At 39.8% G+C, this 23,610-nt stretch overlaps 1 protein-coding gene across 1 annotated transcript in view; it reads right to left on the reverse strand.

Annotated features, from left to right (window-relative positions):
• BMPER (BMP binding endothelial regulator) overlaps positions 1-23,610 on the reverse strand; it is a 187,207-nt gene that overhangs the window by 136,227 nt on the left and 27,370 nt on the right. The window contains exons 3-6 of the mRNA XM_084619654.1: positions 23,104-23,203; positions 11,009-11,091; positions 9,209-9,299; positions 8,165-8,247 (exon numbers count right to left, since the gene is read on the reverse strand). Of these exons, the coding sequence (XP_084475780.1) occupies positions 8,165-8,247; positions 9,209-9,299; positions 11,009-11,091; positions 23,104-23,203 (357 nt within the window). The remainder of the gene's footprint in view (positions 1-8,164; positions 8,248-9,208; positions 9,300-11,008; positions 11,092-23,103; positions 23,204-23,610) is intronic.

Raw genomic sequence — 23,610 nt, forward strand, 5'->3', positions numbered from 1 at the left:
GAGAGCAGTCCAGAGGACAGCTACCAAAATGATAAAAACCTTAGAAAACCTGAACTATGAGAAAAAGTTATAAAGCATGTTTAGTCTTGAGAAAAGAAGCTTGAATGGGGACCTGATAACAGTCTTCAAATACATTAAGGACTGTTACGAAGAGGATGATGATCAATTGTCCAACATGTACACTGGAGATAGACAAGTATTGGGCTTAATCTGCATCAAGGGAGATTTAGGTTAGATATTAGCAAAAACTGCATAACTATAAAGGTAGTTAAATTCTGGAATATGCTTCCAAAGGAGGTAGTGGAATCCCCATCATTGCAGGTTTCTAATAACAAGTTGGCTAAACACCAGTCAGGGATGGCCTAAGTAGCAGATTTATTTGGTCCTGCCTCAGCCCAGGGGGCTGGACTTAGTGAGGTCTTGAGGTCCCTTCCAGCCCTACATTTCTATGATTCTATGCATTATTATTAAAGTGTTTAATTGTGTTTCAAATAAATTGTAGTTTATTTTGCTTGTATTTTTACTCTATGGACTTATTTTTTTGATTTTTAACTTTTCCCCAAAGATTCCTTTTGGACTAAAAGTTCTCAAACTTGTTCTCAGACCTGCACTGAATTTTTGAGGGCAGTCTAAATGGCTAAACAGATACTAAAACATGAAAAAAATATATATATCAGTATTTTTCCAGCCATTTTGTTTTTAAAGAAAAGATTGTTCAAACACTTTTTTGTACTTGGATATATCCAAAATTTAATGGATTTAAAATTTCAGACTTGGCACATACAGTAGGGAGTCTTCAGGGAGGAATGCATATTTTTCTAAGTTTGAAGAAAATTTATTGAATAAACAAATAATGTATAAACAAGGGGAAAGTCTCCTGCCCACTGTTTGAGGGGGTTTGGGGAGCAGGGGGGAGGGCATTTTTTGTTTTGCTGATTACAGTGCACCCTATACCCTTCACCTTGCAGGTTGCTCTGCATTCAGAGCATTTCACCCATTAGAGGCAGTTCTCAGGACTGGGTCCCTAATGAAGCTATCTAGAAAAATAAACTTGCAAGTGTGTATCTACACAGCTACACAAGGGCCAAAACAGCCCTTGAGTGCCTCATGCTGTCCCTACATCCTAGTAAGGCCTCCCTCCCCTGCAAATCCCTTAGAATCTCAGGTATTAGTGCTAATTGTTCTCCATTTTCATTTTTCTATATAAATCTTTTTTATACTTACATTTCTGATGGATGGAAAGTGAATACTCTACTCTTACCAAAAACCCAACTGGTCACTGTCCCATTTCTGCACTAAGCTCTCTGTCCCCATACATCAAAAGATCCACACAATTTGGAGCTGCATCAGAGCACATCCAATGAATGGAACAGTCAGCAATGGTCTTAGGCACAACAACAACAACATGGTGGATAACTGAAACTGCTCCCACCGAATTGGGGGTTAGTTGAAAGATGGAGTTATGAACAGTTTGTGCCCCCTTCACTTGTCAGCTATAGGGATTTAAAAAAAAAAGTCTGCAAATTCTCAGAATCCCCTGTCCTCCAAGTTCAGTTCTTGTAGGAAAAGAATCACTTTTCGGTAGCTCTCAATATTTGTAAAATCAAACCATTATGGTATCCTGGCACTTTATAAATCAGTTATTAACTGACTGTAGATGTCTAAAATGTTAATATATGTGGCCTACTAACTGGTTTAGAACCAAATTTTCTCAGTGCAACTTCCATTTCTTTGTGCACAACTTTCTTCACACCATTTTTGCACACTAGCATTCCATGCGCATAAATGTCACACATTTCCCGCCCAGACTCACATTTGCACATGCAAATCAGGAGCAAATTAGTTTTCTACATATTAATTCTGAAAACTGGTAAAAATAGCATGAAAAATTTACACATCCACAAATGAGGTTGGGGTTCTGGCCACTTTTAAATTCTGTTCCTTATAGGCTCCAATTTCATGTGCCCCAGTTTAAGTAATTTAACACAGTCAAACTTCATTTGTTTCTAATCAATTCAGAAGATTGGCTTAGCAGGTGGGTATTGCCTGTGTGAAACTTAGCTGCTTGGAAACAAATGGCAAATATGTTTTTGGAAGACCAACATCAGTAACTGCTTCCCTGTGAATTCCATAGAAGATACCTATTCCCCATTCCTCCCAGTTCAGATATAGTACAACACTCAGCCATCCCAACAATGCAGTAATTCAGCCTCCAGTTGTTTTCCTTATGGGGTAACCTATTACCTCTCTCCCTCTCCCCCAGCAGGACATTTCATGTAAAACTGGTCCTCATCTGTTGCTTCTCAATAGCTCTTGCTTCTCTCAGCATGGTGGTACCTCATACCTCCACATACCTCACATGCCAGAGCTCACAAAGCCTAGAGTCTGGGTAACACTGGTATATGAGTGCTTCTGCAATCAAAAGGACCTAGTTATGAGTTTGGAAAACTACTATTTAAAGATAATGGTAACCATGGAGAAGTTTCTCACACAGAGTCACTTTCTTGCCAAGCCTTCCCCCGCCCCCGCTTAAAAAAACCCTGCTACTTCAAAAGAAAAGACACTTAAGATAATTAGAGTCTGACTATTTTAATATAGACTGTAAGAAAACAAACATGTAAGCCAACTTTTTTTCAGTATGTGAGCAGGAACTCAGTCTCTTAGTCTTGTAGAAGTAGTACCTGAGAAATAACAGATTACAGTCACCAGTCCTTCACTTAAATAGGTGCTCACTGAGGGGGAAAATCTCCAGGTCTTCTCCAAAACACTCCACTGGCCTAAATCAAGAAATGAAGACTAATGCTAGACAGATGAATTACAGTACAACAGCTGGGTTTCAGTCTATGTGAGAAGAGATCCACATTATCCTGGTCACCTTTCCCCAAAGAAAGTGAGTCACTTCAAGCCAGCTCACTCCTGACAGGCAATAGAGTGGTGATACATTTTCATTTTCAGCAAAAAACATGAGTCACCCTAAGGACTAGATAGCTCAGTGAAGCAGTAATAGAATACAGAGTCTTTCATCTCCATGTCACCACTATGAATACAGCCTGATTCAACAACAACCCAAAAGTTATTAGCTAGTAGTTATTTAGTGACCCATGTGAAATGAATATGATGGTAGTTGTTGTTGTCTTGTCCTGTGATAATCATATTAGGCCATGAAGTTCAAGTATTAGGGTGACCAGATGTCCTGTTTTTAAAGGGAGAGTCCCGCATTTAAGCCCTTCTACAGGTGTCCCTACTTTTTCTTAAAAATGGGCAAACTGTCCCATATTTTCTGTCTCTTCCCCCCACCCCCCCATCAGTACTGGTGGGTCCTGCTGCTGGCCAGATCCCTGCTCACCAGCCACCCACCCACCAGCAGTGGGGGTCCAGTAGCCGACGATGGGGGAGAGGGTGCAAGGCTGGTGGCGTGGCGGGGCAGAACTGCAGTGCGTGGGGACAGTCCACTCCCCCCTGTTGGTTAATCAGCGCATCCCCCACTGCATGCCAGCTCTCGGCCAGAAGGAGCCCGCCCCCCCCCCCCCGTCCCGTTTCCAGCTGGCACTGGCTGCATGCTGAGCACTGTAGCGGCTGGTGAGTGCGGGCAGGCGCCAGCTGGTTATGTGTCGCCTCTGCTGTCCACCCATCGGCCCTTTACATGCTCCCCATCTCCCTGCCCTCTCCCTGCTTTGCTCCTTCACCGCCACCACCACCCCAGCCCCGCTGCTCCTCCATATACTCACCAGGTCATCAGGTATCTCACTCCCGCATACACCAATGTATGATGGAACCTATCTGGAGGTTTCGGTCCAATTTCAAGTAGAGAATAGCTAGCAACACAAATCGGGCTAAGTGGGGAGCCTTATTAGTGAGCTCAGCAGAGCGGATAAGGATTGAATATCCTTGGAGACTGAACTACCTATACACCCATGGAAATGGATTCTGTCTAGTTCAGAATTAAGAAACATGGGCGTAGCAGTGTGAAGAAGATTGCTCAGCCGCTGCCTATTCTGTATATTTTCTACAGATAAAAAGGACACTTCAGTCTCCAGTGCACTCAATCTGGCACTATTCTCAGGCACTAAATTCACATAAATAAATAAATAAACAAATAAACAAACAAACAAGTCATAATTACCCTCTCTTATGCTTTTTGGGCTCAGCCATATTCAACAGGCAGACTTCTGTTGTAAACAGAACAGAATTGTACCACTTCATTGGGTGAAGATGTGCAGGAATTCTGACTTTTCCTAACTTTGGAGTGCTTACATTTCCAACCTTAACATTTTTAAGGTAGATTTTTGGAAGTAATATCAGTATAGCTGCTTTTGATGAATTTACTGAGTGCAGACCATCATTCAGAGAAGACAATACCCATTCTTGTTCTCCCAACTTTAATAGTTAACTTTAATCCCCTGGCCATTTATCCTACCAGCTATGATGGATCTATATTCTGGATCCCCTACCATAAGTCATTAAAAAGTTACGTTCTTAGTCCCTAGTTTTGTCTAACACTGAAATGTGATTGTCACAAGGTGTTTATATCCACAAGTCCTTTGTCAACACTACAAAAAATATCCTTGCAGAAACTTTTTTTCACTTTATTTCCACTCCTCTTCCCCAAAAGCCATGTGGAATAGTTCCAATCTCACTTCACAGTAGAAATCTAATTAGGAGTGAGGAAATACCTTTCATCTAATGAAGTCCTCACATGTTACAGCATATCACTCACAAGGCTGTTCCCATACTATCTCATGACTAGATAGGTATCTTAAATAAGACATCCGCTGACCACTCAGATAAGAGATTCACCACAAACCCCTTCTTTAAAGGAAAAGGACACAGAACAGGCAGTAAACTGCTATCACAGTTCTTAAGCTGGTCCATTGTTCACCTCCAATTTAAATTACATAGAAGGTAATATGGCCCCAAATTCTGAAGAAAACAAAACAGGCAAGAAGCAGTTAGGGGGAACGGGTGGGGGAGCGAGAGAGATAACAATGAGCATGAGTTACAAAAGGAACACTGCCTTGTTACTGTGCGCAAGATTCAAAAGGGACTGGACTTTTGTATGGATATCACAAATATCCGCAGCTGTTATAATGAAATACATCAGCCCTTCTTTGTGATGGATATTAAAACTCATGCTTCAGGGTTTAAGTCAACCTCTAATTATTAGAGACTATAATGAGATCTAGATGGGGGACAGATTATCCTAGATCTACCTGCTGCAGGGTGCTTGTACCTTCTTCTGAAGTATCTGGTGCGGGCCACTGTCAGAGAGAGGACACTAGCCTAGATGGACCTTATCCTAGCCCAGTATCCTGTCTTCCCAGCAGTGACCAATGCCAGCTGCTTCAGAGGGAATGAACAGAACAAGGCAATCTATTGAGTGATCCATCCCCAATCATCCAGTCCCAGATTCTGGCAATCAAAGGTTTAGGGACACCCAGAGCATGAGGTTTGCATCCCTGACCATCTTGGCTAATAGCCATTGGTGGACCTATTCTCCATGAACTTATCTAGTTCTTTTTTGAACTCATTATACCTTTGGCCTTCAAAACATCCCATGGCAATGAATTCCACAGGTTGACTGTGCGTTGTATGAAAAAGTACTTCTTTATGTTTGCTTTAAACCTGCTGCCTATGAATTTCATGGGGTGACCCCTAGTTCTTGTATTATGTGAAGGGGTAAATAACACTTTCTTATTCACTTTCTCCACACCATTCATGATTTCATAGACATCTATCACATGCCCATTTGATAGTCTCTTTTCTAAGATGAAGAGTCCTAGTCTTTTTAATCTCTCCTCATAGAGAAACTGTTCCATATGACTAATCATTTTTGTTGTCCTTCTCTGTACTTTTAACAGTTCTACTATATCCTTTTTTTGAGATGGTGCAACCAGAACTGCATACAGTATTCCAGGTGTGTATGTACCATGGATGTATATAGTGGCATTAGGATATTTAGTGTCTTATTATCTATCCATTTCCTAATAGTTCCTAACAGTCTAATAGCTTTTTTGACTGCTGCTGCACATTGAGCAGATGTTTTTAGAGAGCTAACCATGATGATTCCAAGGTCTCCTTCTTGAGTGGCAACAGCAAATTGAGACTCCATCATTTTGTATGTATAGTTGGGATTATGTTTCCCAATGTGCATTACTTTGCATTTATCAACATAGACTGTCATCTGCCATTTTGTTGCCCAGTCACGAGAGATCCTTTTGTAGCTCTTTGCAGTCTGCCTGGGACTTAACTATCTTGAGTAGTTTTGTATCATCTGCAAACTTGCCACCTCACTCTTTATCCCTTTTTCTAGATCATTTATGACTACAGTGAACAGTACAGGTCCCAGTACAGATCCTTAGGGGATTCAGCTATTTACCCTCTCCACTATGAAATTTGACCATTTATACCTACCCTTTGTTTCCTGTCTTTTAACCAGTTACTGATCCATGAGAAGTCCTTCTTTCTTATCCCATGACTGATTACTTTGTGTAAGGGCCTTTGGTGACAGACCTTGTTAAAGGCTTTCTGAAAGTCCAAGTACATTATATCCACTGGATTGCTCGTCTGCATGTTTGATGACATCCTCAAATAATTCTAATAGATTTGTGAAAAATGATTTCCCTTCCAAAAGCAGTGTTGACTCTTCCCCATTATATTATGTTCATCTAAGTCTGATAACTCTGTTCTTCACTTTAGTCTCAACCAATTTTGCCTGGTACTGACATTAGGTTTACTGGACTGTAATTACCTTTTTTTAAAAATTGGCATTGCATTAGCTAGCCATCAGTCATCTGGTTCAGAGGCTGATTTAAGTAACCGGTTACACACCACGCTTAGTAGTTCTGCAATTTCATATTGGAGTTCCTTCAGAACTTTTGGGTGTGTACCATCTGGTGACTTATTACTCTTTAATTTATCAATTTGTTCCCAAACCTCGTTAAGGAGGTATATAATCTCATCATGACAAGGATGCAATTGCTAATCTCCATATACACAATTGCAAGACAAGGACAAGATCCAGGGTATGCCCTTTCATAAGCATCAAGATCAAAATCCCTCTGGGGTAGCCCCAAGAAGAGCAGTTGGACATGGGTCTCCTGGCTTCTAGACTTAAGTTCTAATCCTTTCTCTGACACTGACTTGCTGTGTGATGCAGGGCAAGCCACTTAAATTCTACACCTTACTTTCCCCATGTTAAATGGGGTAATGACACTCACCCCCTTTGTAAACCACTTTCAGGCCCACAAATAAAAAGCACTATATAAAAGTTAACTGTTTATAAGATGTCAGTCAACATATAGGAGAATTATCTGCATAAACACTATGGACAATAAGGATGAACTAGAAAAAAGTTTAGTCATTTCAGTGAGGGATCCAGTGGGATAGTAGGACAGTCGTTACAACTTGGGAAGTTTGAAGGTAACTATTCTGGGGCTTTACACTGTAGGTGGACACTCTCAGAGGACTTTCTCTGTAATGGGACAATTCCTAGGATGCTAAAAGCACAACCATACATTATTCCTTGCCCTCAGAAGGCTTATGCTGAGCCAGTTAGTTCACTGGTGAGAGCTGTGCCAACACAAAACCAACAGAATCATACAGTCAGGTCTACAAAAGGCAACCAAAGACAGGTGCCATGCCCATATTTTAATCATAGTGGTGAGGACTTTATTAGCCATCCACCTTTCATTAAGCAACATAACCCACAGGATAAGTTTATGCCCCTTGCCATATGATTCTGATATGAAATCCCATGCAAGATCAGTAGGACACATACAACAGATGTTGGCCAATAGATGTCATATGAAAATCCTGTCTACTGTTGTCTTATCTCTCTATAACCCGATCTCAACAAGAAACAAAAAGCTCTCACTCAGAACCAGCCTCCCTTCTGGACCATCAAATCCCCAGTTCCCAAATACATTGCTCTACCATCTCAACTACACATAGCCATGAAAAGTATGCCAACTTGGGAATGGAAGTAGTGCTATAGAAAGCAATTGCATAGTGAAATCTTCTAATAAAGCTTGACCTCCAACAATAAGAGGAGAGAAGAGTGTGCATTAGTGTTGCCTCCCCTATAAATATTTTGCAAGTTATGACAATAATAATATGCCTTTTGAAGACTGTAATGTTAGTTACAATATCAGAGAGAAATACTTACAATACAAGAACACTTGGTGCATTTGTTTCCTTCCGGCTGAAATTCCTTCCCTTCATGGTAATGTCTACCTTCAAATATACAACCTGAAAAGCAGACTTTGGGTAAGTGTGACTTAGATTGGGACACTTTGTTACATGATTGTACTGTAGAATTATGGGGAAAGGAATTACTTTATCCTTTCAGTGATATGCATCCAACAATAAAATGTGCATTGCAGTGCAGTAACCTGTGTAAGCCTTGGGAGCCCTAAAAAGTTAGTTTGGTGCCAGAATGGAGGAGGAAGCGCTTTCATGGATTTACATAGAAAATTTCTTTCATGGCAGATACTTTGTGCCACATTGTGCCAGGACTCCCATTTTAATCAACTTCTGTTTACAGAAGATTTCACTTTTTTAGCAAGGTGCTTGTCCACATTAAATTTGGATAGAAATAATAAAAAATTAAACATACCAAGCCAATTATACCACTAGAGCAGCAATGGTCTCCTAGTTATATAGTCCTGTAAAAACTAATATGACAGAACAACCCTCCAAACTATCTCCTTCCTTTATTGCCTTGTCATATCATATGTTAGGCCTAAATAATCCCCTGCACACTCAACATAATCCCCATGTTCCTACTCCCAAAACAACCCCCTTCCTATCAATGCTGTGACATGTGACTCCTGGCCCCTCTCCATTCGCCTTCTATACATTCATCCCTAAAACATGAACCCCAGCCAGACCCTGCACAGCTGCCAAAACCTCTGGAATACCTCACACATGAAAAAAACAGACAAGCTGCATTTTAAACTGTTTAAACTCTTTCTTATACTATATCCCTCCCCTACTCCACAGCATTAAAAAATGTGTCCCAATATGGGTGTTAAAAATATATATATATCTATTCACTCTATTCCTTATGTCATTCAATACATTCTATTTTACTGGTCCACATTTCAGTAACTTCCTTCCTAATCTCTCCGTTATAGTGGATACTTACCAAACCCTAATAACTAGAAATATTGAGCACAGATGGAAGAGTAGAATCCCTAGGAAATCTTACCTGGACAAGTGGGGCAACACATTCCCGGCAGCTCAGAAGGGTTTTTGCAATGGACAACACACTGCATTTCAGATTCTGTTACCACTCCTTCCTGAAATGGAACAAACCAAACCAAACACTATAATAAGGAGCAAAACTGGATGTACAATTAATGACATGATATATGCTGTATAGCAAAACCTTTTCAAATCCCTCTTTCTTTCTGTATCTGCAGGTCACTAACAGGATTCAGATTAATCCACACTCAAAAGAGCACTTGAATCTCCCTGACAACAACCATGAGATTTGTCCTATAATGCGTCAGGTAAGAAACCAAGAACCTTCTTAGGAAAAGGAATTCTGCTTTATCAGGGGTCCCCACCCATAGGAAACTTGGAAATAATCTGCCATGCAGCTTTGATGTAAACAGAACAGACACAAAGCATTCCCTACACTCTCCCCTCAGAGAAAAAGGGCTTAGAAAGGAGATTAAAGCATCTCATTCTGTAGATGAGAGCCTGTTATCTAAGATGCACCTCCTGATAGGTACTAGTAAATTATCATTTCCTGCACTTCTTGTTGAAGAAGCCAAAGTCCTGCTGAATGAATCTGGGCAAGAGTATCTGGATGCAAAGTCTATCTTTTGTGAACACAGGAAGCCTAATTTTCAAAACTTGAGCACATCGGGTAAATAGGATTATCCAGTTTTGCATTTTGGACATTCAGACTGGCACTTAGACAAGTAGGTACTCATTTCACATGCCCAGCACTGATCAGACTATCCAAATGTAAGCTTTGAACATCTTATTATAAAGAAAATGTATGGTTATATGCTATGTTGCTCTTGTTTAATTGCAGCCCATAACATTCTCAATCTATGCATATTTAAAAACTGGGCATGCTTTCCTTTTACTTTTCCTCTCTAAAGAGGTTTTGTGGACACAGCCAGTTTTAGATGCCCATGAAAATCATTAATGCAGCAGGCGGGCCTTTGCAAAAAAGGAGCTAGTATCTGACTACCTGGTGCCAAAAGGTACCCAAAAAGATCCCTTTGAATATTTCCAGTCCCCTTCAAAATATTTGTGCAGAGTATTTAAACTTGGGCATCCACCTTATTTCTAAAGGCAGTACTGACATCAATGTTGGGTCCGAAGAAAATGCAGCTCTTAGTAAAGGGTTTTTAGCAGAACTTTGTATTTTTACCCCCGAAAGATCGTGATCACATCCATTTGTATGGACAAACCTAGAGACTGCAGAAACATCAATTTGTCAGTTACCTGGCTTGTGTACACAAATGCAATGTGTGCGTCTGCAGATGAATACTCTTGTGGATTTTATTGGTGCAACTCAGGAAGGCTATCAGAAATGCAGCCCACTATGTCGACAAATCAGTAGCTCAGGGAAAAGAAATGGGTTGTTTGTTAGCTTATTTTAATTAGTATTCCAGATTGGTGTGTCTCTCACAAACAGGTGCACACTCATATTTTGTTAAAAGTCTAATGATTGCTGAGAAAAGCTAAATAATTCCAGTGTTCAGGCTAGCCCTCCATCCTTAGCTCATCCAGGTATGTTTTAGATTAGAATCTCAGTATTTAAGATAAGTAACTTTGTTGTTCTGAATGTTGCACTATAGCTGGTCACAACTGGATGAGTTAAGGACAAAGCAGCAGCCTTAACTCTGAACATGATCTCTTGTTTTTCTTGACTTAAGAAACTGAAGATTTTAAATATATTGTTCGGATTTAATACAAAAGATTCAGACTTTCACGAGAGAAAGCAAACAATTCTGCATTTGTTAACTTCATGACTTCCAGCCCTTACCTGACACTGATATGCAATACATGGATTAGCTGGGGCTTGCCATTTTATGGAGCTGTTGTAGTTGTTTCCTTCAAAAGTGCAACCTAGAGAAACAGAGAAGCAGGACAGTCTCTTACTTGATGATCACATGATGTTCTGGAAGGGAATTGGTAGGTTTTAATAGACAGATTTTCAAGCTCAAGCTGCAGAAAAGGTTCGTATAAGGAGGACAGAGCTCAAGGCCTACTGAGAAGATCTCCCCAAGTCCAGCCAGTCGTCCACATATGGATACATTGTGGTGTCTCTCTTCCTGAGCTATGCTATGAGTACTTTGGTAAACACCCTTGGGGTGGCTGAGAGACAAAGGGGAAGCACCCTATTTTGATAATGATTGACATAATTATACCAACCTTAACTGCCCCCTCTGTGTAGACAGCACTATGTCAGTGGGACAGCTTCTCCCATCAACATAGCTACTGCATCTCAGAGAGGTGAATTAACTATGCCAATGGGAGAGCTCTCTCCCATCAGCATACCAATGTCTTCACTTAAGCCCTACAGCAGTGAGGCTGCATTGGTGCAGCTGTGCCAATGCAGAGTTTTAAGAGTAGACCTACCCTTAGAACCAGGATCGGTTGCCACCCTCCCTTTTCTTTAAGGATAAGAAGGCATCTTCTATAGAAGCCTTTCCACTGATACTGAGGGTGAACCTTCTCAACAGCCTGGAAAGAAAATAGCAAGAAGACCTTTTGTTACAAGAGAACCTAATGAAAAGGTATAGGGAAGGGTGATTGGGAGTAGTTGGTGTCTGGAAATGGACAGATAAAACTGGCATGTTTTTAAGACCACTAGTTTAGGAATTGGCTGTAGTAATTGAAGATATCTCTTTAAAAAAAAGTATATGTAAGGATCTTGGAAGCAATATTTTGTAAGAGTTAAAACCTATAAATAGTTCCATCTTCTAGTTCATAAATCAACAAGTAACCTAATTTAGAATTTACAATGCACAGATTGGCCAGTGTAAAGATGGTAACAATATCATGGGCAGGAGTTTAGCAATGTTCCCAAGGAGATGCAAAGAGGACCAGGTTAAAACATTAGCGTCACCTTAAATGACAGAACCATATAAAGATAATACCCTTGTGCATGGCATCACAAACCTGGGTAATGTGGACTGCTGTCACAGTTAAAGGGTAATATATCAGTTGGTGTAAATCAGCATAGTTCCATTAGCATCAATGAAGCTATGGTAGTTTAAACTAGCTGAGGATCTGGTCTATAAAATCACTAACCATGGAAGAGATGTGGATCCAGGGCAAAGAAGCTCAAGTCTTGGTCTCAAGAATCCAAGCAATGAAGAATGCCAAGAGGATGGACTTGTTTTCCTCGTAAATGTGGAGGTTTAAAGTCAAATAAAGAGAAGTCTTTAACTATCAGTCCCCTTCATAATTTTAATCCAGGCAATTATTTTACTCAGATGAAAAGTGAAAAAAAATAACTCAAGAGGCATAATCTTTTTTAAAAAATTAAAAATAGAAAGCTAAGCATACATAGGGAATCTAAACAGCATGTTTTCCCTCAAAAAGTCATGAGCATATGGAATTAGTTTCTAGGAGAGGCCGCTGGAGTAAATGGCATAAAATGGATTTAAGAGACAACTGAGAAGTCTTTCTGGAGGAGCAAAGGATGTTAGGATATAGCAAAATAGAAGCCGGGTGGCGGCGGGGGGGAGGAATGGTCAATGTCACTCAAAAATTGAACAGGCTTGTAGGATCAAACAGCCTTTTCCTGTTTGTTAAAGATCATATGCTTTTTTAAGAGAATCCCTTAAAGCACTTATCGATCCAGTCTTCTGCTGCTTCCCTGCAGTAGTGCTAGTGTAGAACAAGGTGGAAGCTATGGCAATACAGAAATGACAGGTCTTTTTATGAAAATAGGGGCCCATCACAATACTGATTCTCACTGGTCAGTTGCCTCAGAGGGGGACTTTTATATGAAATATACAGGATTGCTGGGGGCTGGGGAAGGTCTCTTCAAACATATACTTTTTTAAAGCAGATCTGTATGGATAAGGCCTGATCCAAAGCTACTGAAGTCAATGGAAAGACTCCCAAAGAGCTGTGGAAAAGCCTTAGCAGGACAGCAAAAAAGGAATATACAGAGACAATAAAATGAAAGAAATTACGTTACATAACAGGCATAGATTATCTGTGCCCTTCCTCCTCAAATTCCACAAAAATGGTTATTCATAAATTTGGGAAATTTGTTCTTCTTTTCAAAAACTTTCAGCAGTAAAACCTGGGATTCTTTTAGGCAATACACTCAATTCAGTGTCAGTGGGCAAGATTGCCAGTACTATGGGTGGGAGCTGTTCTGTTTTCTGATAAATCTATTTCATGTGGGTATTTCATGAGGCGATCACCCATTCTCAGAAATACCAGGCAAAATAGAGCGATTTGAATAACTGATTTAACTATAATTTCAAATAATTTGATTTTTATTTATTTATTGTTTAAATCACTGATTTAAATCAGGGTTGGAGTTTTGTAAAGCTAATTTTAAAGTTTTAGCTATGGCATTTTTAGATTAACATTTATAATGCATTACATTATAAATACTCCTCTTTAAAATGTCACTACTGGTACAGTCTCTTATTTGTCTTCCATAAAACTGTGATAGGCAAAAAACACAATATTGCAACTTAAGGCCCTGATGCTTCAATCACTTAAGCGGATAAGAAACTCTGCTCATGTGAAAGGGACTCAGATGAATAGTCCCATTGTTTTAAAGTTAACATGTGCATAAGTGTGTGCAGCATCTGGGACTAAAATTGTATTTTTTATTTAAAATGTCTTCGTGACATAAAACCTTTGTCACTTCAAAATAAATTGCCTAGTATTAACAATGAGAACTTATTGAGACTCAACACATTAACATTGTTATTCTGAACTGTGTTGTACACAGAGGCCAACATTTTCAAAATAGAAGCCTAAAGTTAGGCTCCTAAAACCATAATTTGCCACCTAAAGGTGGGATTTTCAAAAGTACTTAAGTCATTTAGCATTTCAGCCTTCTTGACTTCTGGAAGTTCAATATGGGCACAGTTCTACATATTGCTGAGCACTCTGGTCCCCATTCACGAAATCACTTAAGCATGTACTTGATTTCAAGCACTGCAGTGGAACCATTCACATCCTGCAAGTTAAAGACCGAAGACAGAGTGCTCAGCACCTTTCACAATGGAGCTCTATATCAGAATGTGTGACTAGCTGCAGTATAACTCCGGCTATTTGCTTATCAGTTTTATATGTGTGTGTGTGTTGTATGTACAGTTAATGAGACTCTGGAATGATCTTTTTCTTTATGGATGAGCATTTTAAACATATAACTTCTTAGTAGAAAAATATTTCTGTGCAAAATCTGAAAACAAATTAGGAAATTAATACAGGTAATGGGTAAAATTTTAGCAATTTTAAATTAAGACTCCCTTTGATTTCAGTGGGGCTAGGATTTCACCCTCAGTCTTTTTCTCACCAAGGAACCCAAGTGACAAATACTACTCCTATTTCAGTACATATCTGCAAACAAACCAGTAAATAATTTTATTTGGATTTAATCCTAGTTTGTTTTGATTTGACTACTCCACATTGCAGAACAGTGGACAGAGTTCATGTATCAGTGATGAGAGGTGAGATGAAGACAGAGGTTTCAGTTGACCAGAATTTTGTAAGTGAAAGAGGCAAGGAGCCAACAAAGGAGGGTTGACAGGGTCAGAGTATTGAGAAGGTAGGATTGTTTTAGCTGCTGAATGTTGGAAAGATTTGAAGATGAGATAAAATCATTAAGGCTGGAGAGAAAGTAGTTACAATAGCCCAGGTGAGATATTCATATTCTTTTGACCCGAGGCATGCCCCTTTGCCCATAGTTGTGTCCTTTGTACTTCCCAAAACTGCACCCATAACACATTCTTCAAAACTAACAGAAAACAGACTACATACCAGCTAGTGTTCCAGACCCTTACTTTCCCCCAATACATACATCTTCCAGCTGACACTGCAAACAAAAAGCAGGGCCTTTTGAATCCACTTAATCATACTATGGAAGTTTGAGACTGTCCTGAAATCAGCTGAGTAAAACCCTTTCTGCTTCAATAAGCTTATTCATCCAGGTAGAATTCTGCCTACTACATGATTGAACACACACTATATTTAGCTCAGAAAGTAGCAATTTCTGAATATGTGCAATGTTATCAGTGAAGGTATTGCTTTCTCTTCTACACAATCACACACCATGATGGAATCCCTCTTCAAGATCCTAAAAGAATAATTCTCACCAGGAAACCCCATTAAGTCAACTTTTGCTAACCATTTATTATTTGAAGAGGGGAGGAAACCATGTATAAAAATCTAGGAACACAAGAGCTCAACTTAAATATTCAGTTTAAGTATTTAAATACTTAGTTACTTCAGATTAAATACATACTTAGAGGACAGCATAAAGGACCAGACTAGACTGATTTCAATGGAACGATGCTGATTTACCCAGTTAAGATTCTGACCTAATTTACAGTCCCTTCTACTTCTTCTCTTAGAAATGCTGGTGTATTATTAATGTAAAATATTAACTTTCCGTTATCTGTGGTTTTGTTCCTATAAGCTACCTGGGTCCAAATTGTTCAGATAAGTCTTGGATAAGCATACAAGCTTTGAGTTGCTTATCTGAACCAAACCAAACCACTGAATCTTTTGAAGTTGGTCCATTGTGGTCTATTAAGTGAAAACTACTCAATAGCTGCTAAAGTAACCTGATAAAGCCAAACTGATAAGGACCGAAATCTAGACTATCTACATAATAAATGGAGGCAATATAGCTAAATTACCGCTTGTAATTTCAGTTATTACAGCTTCAGTTATTTCCTGGCCAGAGCCAGAAGTCTAAACCAGAAGCAGAGCTAGGGATCAATACCAGAGAGACAGCAGCCAAATTTTAGAACGATAGGGTCAACTGGAGTCAGAAGCCAGAGGGGAGCTGGGCTTAGAACAAGGGCAAGCACTGCTGCAGGCATGGTAGAGGTTAAGCAGCCACTGGTGTGCTGTGGGGGCCGGGCTTATATAAGCCTGGTTGCTAAACTAGCAGCCAGTCAGAGCTGTGGCCACTCTGTCAGAGCCAAGGCAGTGTAGCTGGGCTAACTGGTTGCCTACCAGCAAAGTTAATCAGAGAGCAGGCCAGTATCTGGTCTGGGACCTGACAACTCTACATCTGGGAATGAGCCTCTCAGCCTGGGTCCACAGACTTGTATTGGTAGCCCTAGCATGCTAAAAACAGATGTATAGACATTGTCACTCATGCTAGAGCGTGAATTCTCAAGCCAACCCACCCCAGCCCCCCAGGCTTGAAAGCCCGAGCTCCAGTCCGGAGTCACAATGTCTACACAGCTATTTTTAGCCTGGTAGCTTGAGCTCCACTAACGCGAGTATGTGGACCGAGACTGGGAGGCCCTCTCCCAGATACAGACATACCCTGTGTGGGTTGGCATGCTTATTTTGGAATGAGAGTGCCCTATTTTGAAACAACTTAGATCAATTTTTTACAGTTTTCCATTTAAATAAAGAATCGGGTGCTTTTATTCCAAGAGAAGCATGTTCTCACACAGATTTGAACAGATATAATTAAAGATGTGAATTACAACCGATTGAGTTATTTTTGTTCCATTTTATCATGGAGACAAACTGGACAGTCAGTAAGGCACTCATCATCCCACTCCCAATAAGAATTTGAATGGAACTTTTTTCCTCCTGCTCCCCAGCAGCACGTGACAGTAGTACTCCAAAGAGAAAAAATGGGTGGGAAAAGATGGACTAGCATACTAAGGCTTAGACAGTGTCCTCGAAAGTTCATTAAAAATAGGACTTTATTACTCAATTTGACAGTGCCCAACAAGATTCCAGCAGGAATTTGTGCTTATTTTAGGCTAATGGGAATTCTATAGACAAGTCATTTCCCATAGTCCCAGGAGAAAATATCAGAGTAACATACTGTAGGTTGGCTCCATGTCCCCCATTTCTAAAGCATCCTACTTCTCCTATTTTTCTTTTTTCCCCTCCCCTTCTATTTAAAAAGTAACCTCTCTATTGGCATGAAAAATAAACATCAGGATAAAGAAAACAGTCATAAGACAGGTTTTATTTATTTTTTTTGATAAATTATTCCTCAGGGAAAAGCCCAGACAAACTAGCACAGAAATATCAGATCAAGCCAAAAACCCCTTGCAAATTCAGCTGTATGTCACTGACATTAAACCTGTCGGCCAAGTTAAGAGAACTGCAAATCCCATATGTGGATATTATTAAATCTATTTTCACATATTTCATAACGTTAAAGAGTCACTGACACCTCCTGGCAAATGCTGAAATTCTACGTAGAGAAAATTCTGCATAAGTAATGTAGCTAGTATTCCTCTTCTGTTTTTTATTTATGTGCAAAAAACATGTTTCTTAGAGGCTCATTTGTTTCTGCTGCTTATACCTCACTTGGTGTGATATCTACATGAAGAGCAGAGAGCCTGTGCAATGTCCTCCACACCATTTACACCCGACATTAAAGAGACAAATCCAGCTCCCTCCTGCATAGCCACAGAGTCCCTTTTTGCAGCTGAAACAGTGCAGTTCCATTGCATGCAGAATGTGGACATGGAGGAGCCACATACGGGGTAAATAGCATAGCATAACAGCATCTGGGTGTGGCACCAGCACATGGGTGGGATGGGGTTAGGGATTTAATCTACATAAATCCCTCACTATTCCTCCTCCTCCTATTCCTCATAGATTACTACGCCCGTAGTAATCTATGAAGGCTACCTCAGCCCACCATGCATATATCCAACTCCGAACCCAGCCACCAGTGTGGGGTAACGGAGGATTTGGCTTAAGAATGCTCTGAGATCATATTTACCCCTAGTGCAGAGGACCACAACATTTCAATTTGAATTGGGGCTGCATGAGGGCCACTGATAAAGAGCCCTCTGCAGCCCTGTGTGTCAAGGAGTAGTTCTCTGCACTAGCCCTGCATAGTACAACGTGCATGGCAATGATGAGGGTGGGTCAGCAGAGAGACCATGGGATCTGCGTTACATGGCCCCACAACATTGCCCAAGAAGCTCAGTGATCTTACAGCTGCTACCATAGTGAAAGTGGACATAACAGAGATATAGGTCTGCCCTCTGCCCCCATTCTCTCGGCAGCTGAAATTCACTTTCGCAGATGCCCTGTATTTCACCTGTATGTGGGGTCAAATGAATTCCACTCTTTTATGATCTGACATGAACACAGTAAAACAACAAAATGTGTGATTAGAGCTCCAATAGTTCCTGAACTTGTACAGTCTCTAAACAATGGAGAATTTCACAGTTCATACAGTATGGGCTGCAATAGCGAAGCACAAAAAAATGAGATCTATCCACATGCAAAGATTGTAAGAGTCTTACCACAAAAGTATCGCGAGGTCCCAGAGCTCGGGCTCCAGCTCAAACTCAAATATCTACAAAGCAATTTGACAGACCTGCAGCCCAAGCCCCATGAATCCAAGTCAGCTGACCTGAGCCAGCCATGGGTGTTTAATTGCTGTGTAGACCTACCCACAGCAGCCAGAACCAGATGCTTCAGAAGAAGGTGTAAAAACACCACAGTAGGCAGATGTAGGATAATCTGCCCACTCCCTTCACTCTCCTACCCACAAGTGTTAGGACTCATTCTAATATTTAATAGTTACAGACCACCTTAAGCCCTTAATTGTGGAATTTAATATTCCTTCCAAAAATTTTGTTTTCGTGAATTATAACTCTAGATATTTTGATATTTGAGAAGGCTTGCAGTGTCATTGTCTGTGCTATAATCCAGTTCTGTGGCAAAATAGGATTATTCTTAATGAATATCAATGAAGCATATATGTCACAAACACTTAAATCATTACCAAATATTTATAAAATTAACCATCAACAGTGATCAAGTGCAGGACAGAACAAATTGCATATAAAGAAAAGTAAAAGCACCAGTCTCAGCCTAGAATAACTTAAAACATAATTAGAGTAACAAACCCCCTTTACCCTCCCAGCTACTACATCTTTGCATGGCACTCTCATAGCCGTCCAGGGGAGATGCACATTAGCAGGAACAAAAAGCAGAGTATGGCTCACAGTTATAGTACCCCCATCTTAACCATCTCTGATCCACTAATAACAAACTCTTATTCAGAGAGCAAATAATTTATTTTTAGAAATGGAGAGAGCCCCAAATTAAAATGACATCTTTCCAGGTAAATACGAAAAATCTGCCAAATCCATTTCTATAATCCTCAGTGACCTCATATGTTTTCATTAAATGTATTGAATAAAATGAGAGAAGAGAAAAGGCACTTCCCCCCCACCCCCAATGCTACAGTGACAGGACATACTGGACTGGGATTCAGGCTGAAAACCACTGTTCTATGGTAACAAGAACCTTTCGCAGACCCCTTACACATAATCTGCGGACCGCCCCCACCACCACCACTACCACCAGGGTTCAGAGGCTGAAAACCACTGGTTTTAGGGTAATATATTGTTTTTATCTCAGCAGCTTTCACCTGCTACTAATTTTCTTTCTCATTGCATAGGCAGGTAAGGTTTTTGTTGACGTTTCAGTGAAAGCAGAGAAGAACTGCTAGAAGACATTTAAATATCACACAAAAGTGTGCAATTAGTAGCAAGGGATCACTGCTCGGTATGCAGCTAGAAGAAGGAAAAATTCTCCCTCAATGTTTTGAATTCATATTATTTGTGTGTGCATAGGTATGCAGCAGAGTGCTCAGCTTGATGCACAATCAAATGCATAAAATCCCATTTTAAACTGCTGTGGTGACATGGACTACACAACTGGAAGTATTACAGCCCCCAAATCCAATCACAAGGTGGCCTCCCACATAATAAAACAAAACATCCAGATTTCCTGCCTATTTTTATGGTCATCACAAATTGTCTGAAGCTGGCTTCTTGTTTCATACACAAAGCCAATTTTGAAATTGTATTCCCTACCTTTTGTTCATGATATTATAGACACCTATATATTTTAAATGACAATAGCCAACCGTCCATTTCTCCATAAGGTTGGGAAACTGGCATTAACAAAGAATATTACAAGGGAAATGAGTAACAACCCCTATGTTTCAGTTGGCCAACACTTTTCATTATAAAAGAGTCTGGTGACTTTTTGAGAAACTTTAACACCACTATTGTTTGCACCAGACCTTTGAAATTAGGCATGGAGAAATCCACTGGGCTCAAGAAGTGCCTTTTCTTTGTCCCAGGAAATGTTGTTCAGGTTTAACTGAGATATAAACTGTTAAAAATCATCATTTCACTTCTCTTGCTTGAGTTGCTCAGGAACTTTTTTTTTGGGGGGGGGGGGTCTTAAACAGCCTACCAAAACAATATCTGAATACAAATATTCTGAGGCCATGTCCCATGCTGCCCCCAAAGCAGGGGTACATCCTGGGAGCTGTAGAGGAAGAGAGAGGGAAGTGGGATCCCCAACTTCCACCCAGACACACTACATGGCCCCAAAAGATCACACACCCCTTTGGGGGCCACCACATGGGACAGGAGCTCCCCCCAGCTTCCTGGGTAGAGGGCAAGAGAAACAAAGCAAGAAACCAGGCTCCCCACAAAGACACGTCCCAGAGGCTTATTTCCTCCCCTGCCCCCGCCCCCCATCCCCCAAACAGGCAGAAGAGCCTTTATTTGCTTCCAGCTAATCCAGTTAGTTCTGTAGCTCAAGCAGTGCTGAAGGTTCAGGATTCAAACCTTGTTGATGATGTATGCTGTGGGGGGTCACTCCAATTTTACACAGTAGGGGTTACCTTTTTTAAAAACTTTTAAAATACTAAGAAATTACAATATATTATGTTATTTAAGTGGCAAAGCCAAGCTCTCAAGAGATAGGAAATTCCAGAATTTAAGGTCCCCCTTACAAACATAATTCTTCCCCTTGTGCATATGCATTATGATCAAGTTTTAAATTACATACTACTTTTTTCACCGAACCACTGCCTTATTCATTACACAGAAAAGACCCACAAGGAGGGAAAAATCAAGGTTCCATGGGCAACCTTACATTTTGTACTTCCTAACTTTTGAGTCCTTGAATTCATAACCTTAATTTTGTTTTCATAATTTCATATGCAAGAAAGCAACCATCTATGCATCTGGTATGAACATGGGGAATGGATTTCCAATCAGTTCAAAACATAGTTTAGGAACTTTATGCTGCAAAGCTAAAGCAAAATATAATTTATAGTTCGTGTCAATGAAACTTGTAACTATAAATTCATACGTTTTTAGGAAACAGTTTAATTTCAGTGTCATTTTAAGGTGTGCCTCTCCCTTTCCTTGGCTTAAAAAAAAGTGTCAAAGTTTTAGACAAATCTATGAATTTGGGTTTGCCAGGCATGTTCAGAAATCTAAACTGGACCACAGAAGCAAAGCATAAATAGATCAGCCATCATATGTCTTTAGTCATCCAGGAAAAATACATATCCATCATGTCTCTTCTGCCTGAATTATAGAGTAGTCTGTTTTCCTGCCATTATATTTTTTCCGGCAGGGTGGTAGAATGTTTGCATTGGGGTTTGGATTTAGAATTCCCCAGCAATTTATTCTACCTCACTTCCCTCCCAAAGTCACCCCGACCACCCCTTGGGAATAAAAAAGATAAATTAAAAAAAAAAAAAGAGAGAGAAAGTAAAAGCTGGCTGAATCGGAAATTCTTTACTTCATCAGCTGAGTACTACTGAGCAGTCTCTCAACAGTTTTACCATGTTTTATGGCACATTACCTCACTGTGTCACTATTAAAAAAAAAGACACTTTCTACTGATTTTAATTACAAAATGTATCACTTGTATCAGTATGGTAATTATGTAAAAAACATATTTCTTTATTACCACAATCCATTTATTGTATAGTAAAGGACCAAAAAAAAAAAAGAAGAAGAAGAAGAAGTGGGAATTTAATAATTAGCTAATTCAATTTCTAAAGCACTTTGAAGAAAAATTATAGCTGAGAACTAAGCATGTACTGTTTGCATTGTTGCTGAGTTCCCTTTTTAGGACATTTTAGTTTAAATTATCACCAGATGCAAGTAGTTTTTACTAAAGTCTAAACTTTTTACAAGATTTATGGCTCATTGCTATCATGTATATTAATAGAATTCAATAACATAAAATACACTGTGTTGTTGAGGGGATGTTTGTTTTATACAGAAATGCAGAAATAGCAGCAGCTGCCATGCTATTTTCTAAGCTGCACTTCTCTTTTTCTTCACTGAAAAAGAGGGGATAAGGGTGCTTCTGGAAGCATAAGGAGTAAGCATCTGCATATTTATTCACTTGTAGGAGACAGCAAAGAATACCAGCCAGTCAGAAATCTATGAGCCTGTAGGTGTGAAATCTCTAATACAGGGAAGAAAGGTTAGAGGTCTGCTTGAATGTTCAAACCAGCTATCACTTCACTTCTGACCACAGCAATCTCTTATGGATGTGGTGGGAATGATGGTTGGGTGGGGTGAGTAGGGGGCATCCTGGCCAACTCTTTACATTGGTTGATCGTGACAACAAACAATGAAAACATGCAGAAAACAAGTTTTGGAAAGGGAAGGGTGAATTCCTTCATATCAAATGGGGAATTATTTGGGAGACAGGATAGAAAAGTAGTGAATATGGGTAATAAAGTAGCAGCAGCAAGGACTCTTCATCTTCTGAGGGAAATTTGGCAGTCCTGCCAAATGTTTGGAGTCTGTTTCACTAACTCTATTAAGATTAATAAAGCACTACTAATGAAGTAGAAACAAAAATGTGTTTTAAGGTATTATGATATCTTGGAAACTAACTAATTTACATGTTCATATTATAAAACTATGTATCTCCCCATAACTTGGGGATTTCTTAAAATTACTGCCATTTTTGGGGCCACCAGTAGCCAGAGATGGAAAGCTTTAGTCTTCACTTTACAACTGGCAAAACAAATTCAAGAACTGAGAAACTTAAAAAAAATAAATAAAGAGAGAGAATATATGAAGGAAACTGCACCTTTGCATTGCTCACAGCAGGCTCCTCTCTGCTTAATGACCAGAGAACACTCCTTGGAAAGCACTGGACACTTCTCTCGTTTGCATGTCACTTCCTTATTCTAGACAAAAAAGGCAAATGTTGTTGAAAGCAAAAATCAAACATTTATTCTCCATTTCATGACACTCCAAAATTGAAATATGGGTTTAGGAAGTCACTCCCTGCTTGACAAGAGACCTTTGTGATTCAAAATAATCAAAAATTCCCTCATAGAAACAGACAGTATTTTTCCCTCATAGTACATACTGAGAAGAGAGGACGAGTGGGGGCGGAAAGCACAACATTAAAAGGAGATCTAACCTAGATAAAGTAATGCCAAAGGAAACGTGTGATTCCTTTTCCCATTCTAATATTACTTTTTGGTATACTGTAGAAATGATAATATTTTTGTAAATTATATTTCAAACTATTAGAGTACCTGGTCCAAGACTTCCTTGTGTGAACAAAAATATTTGCTCACAACTGTCC

Source organism: Lepidochelys olivacea, assembly GCF_965140295.1.
Source record: "Lepidochelys olivacea isolate rLepOli2 genome assembly, chromosome: 2".
NCBI classification, from domain to species: Eukaryota; Metazoa; Chordata; order Testudines; family Cheloniidae; genus Lepidochelys; species Lepidochelys olivacea.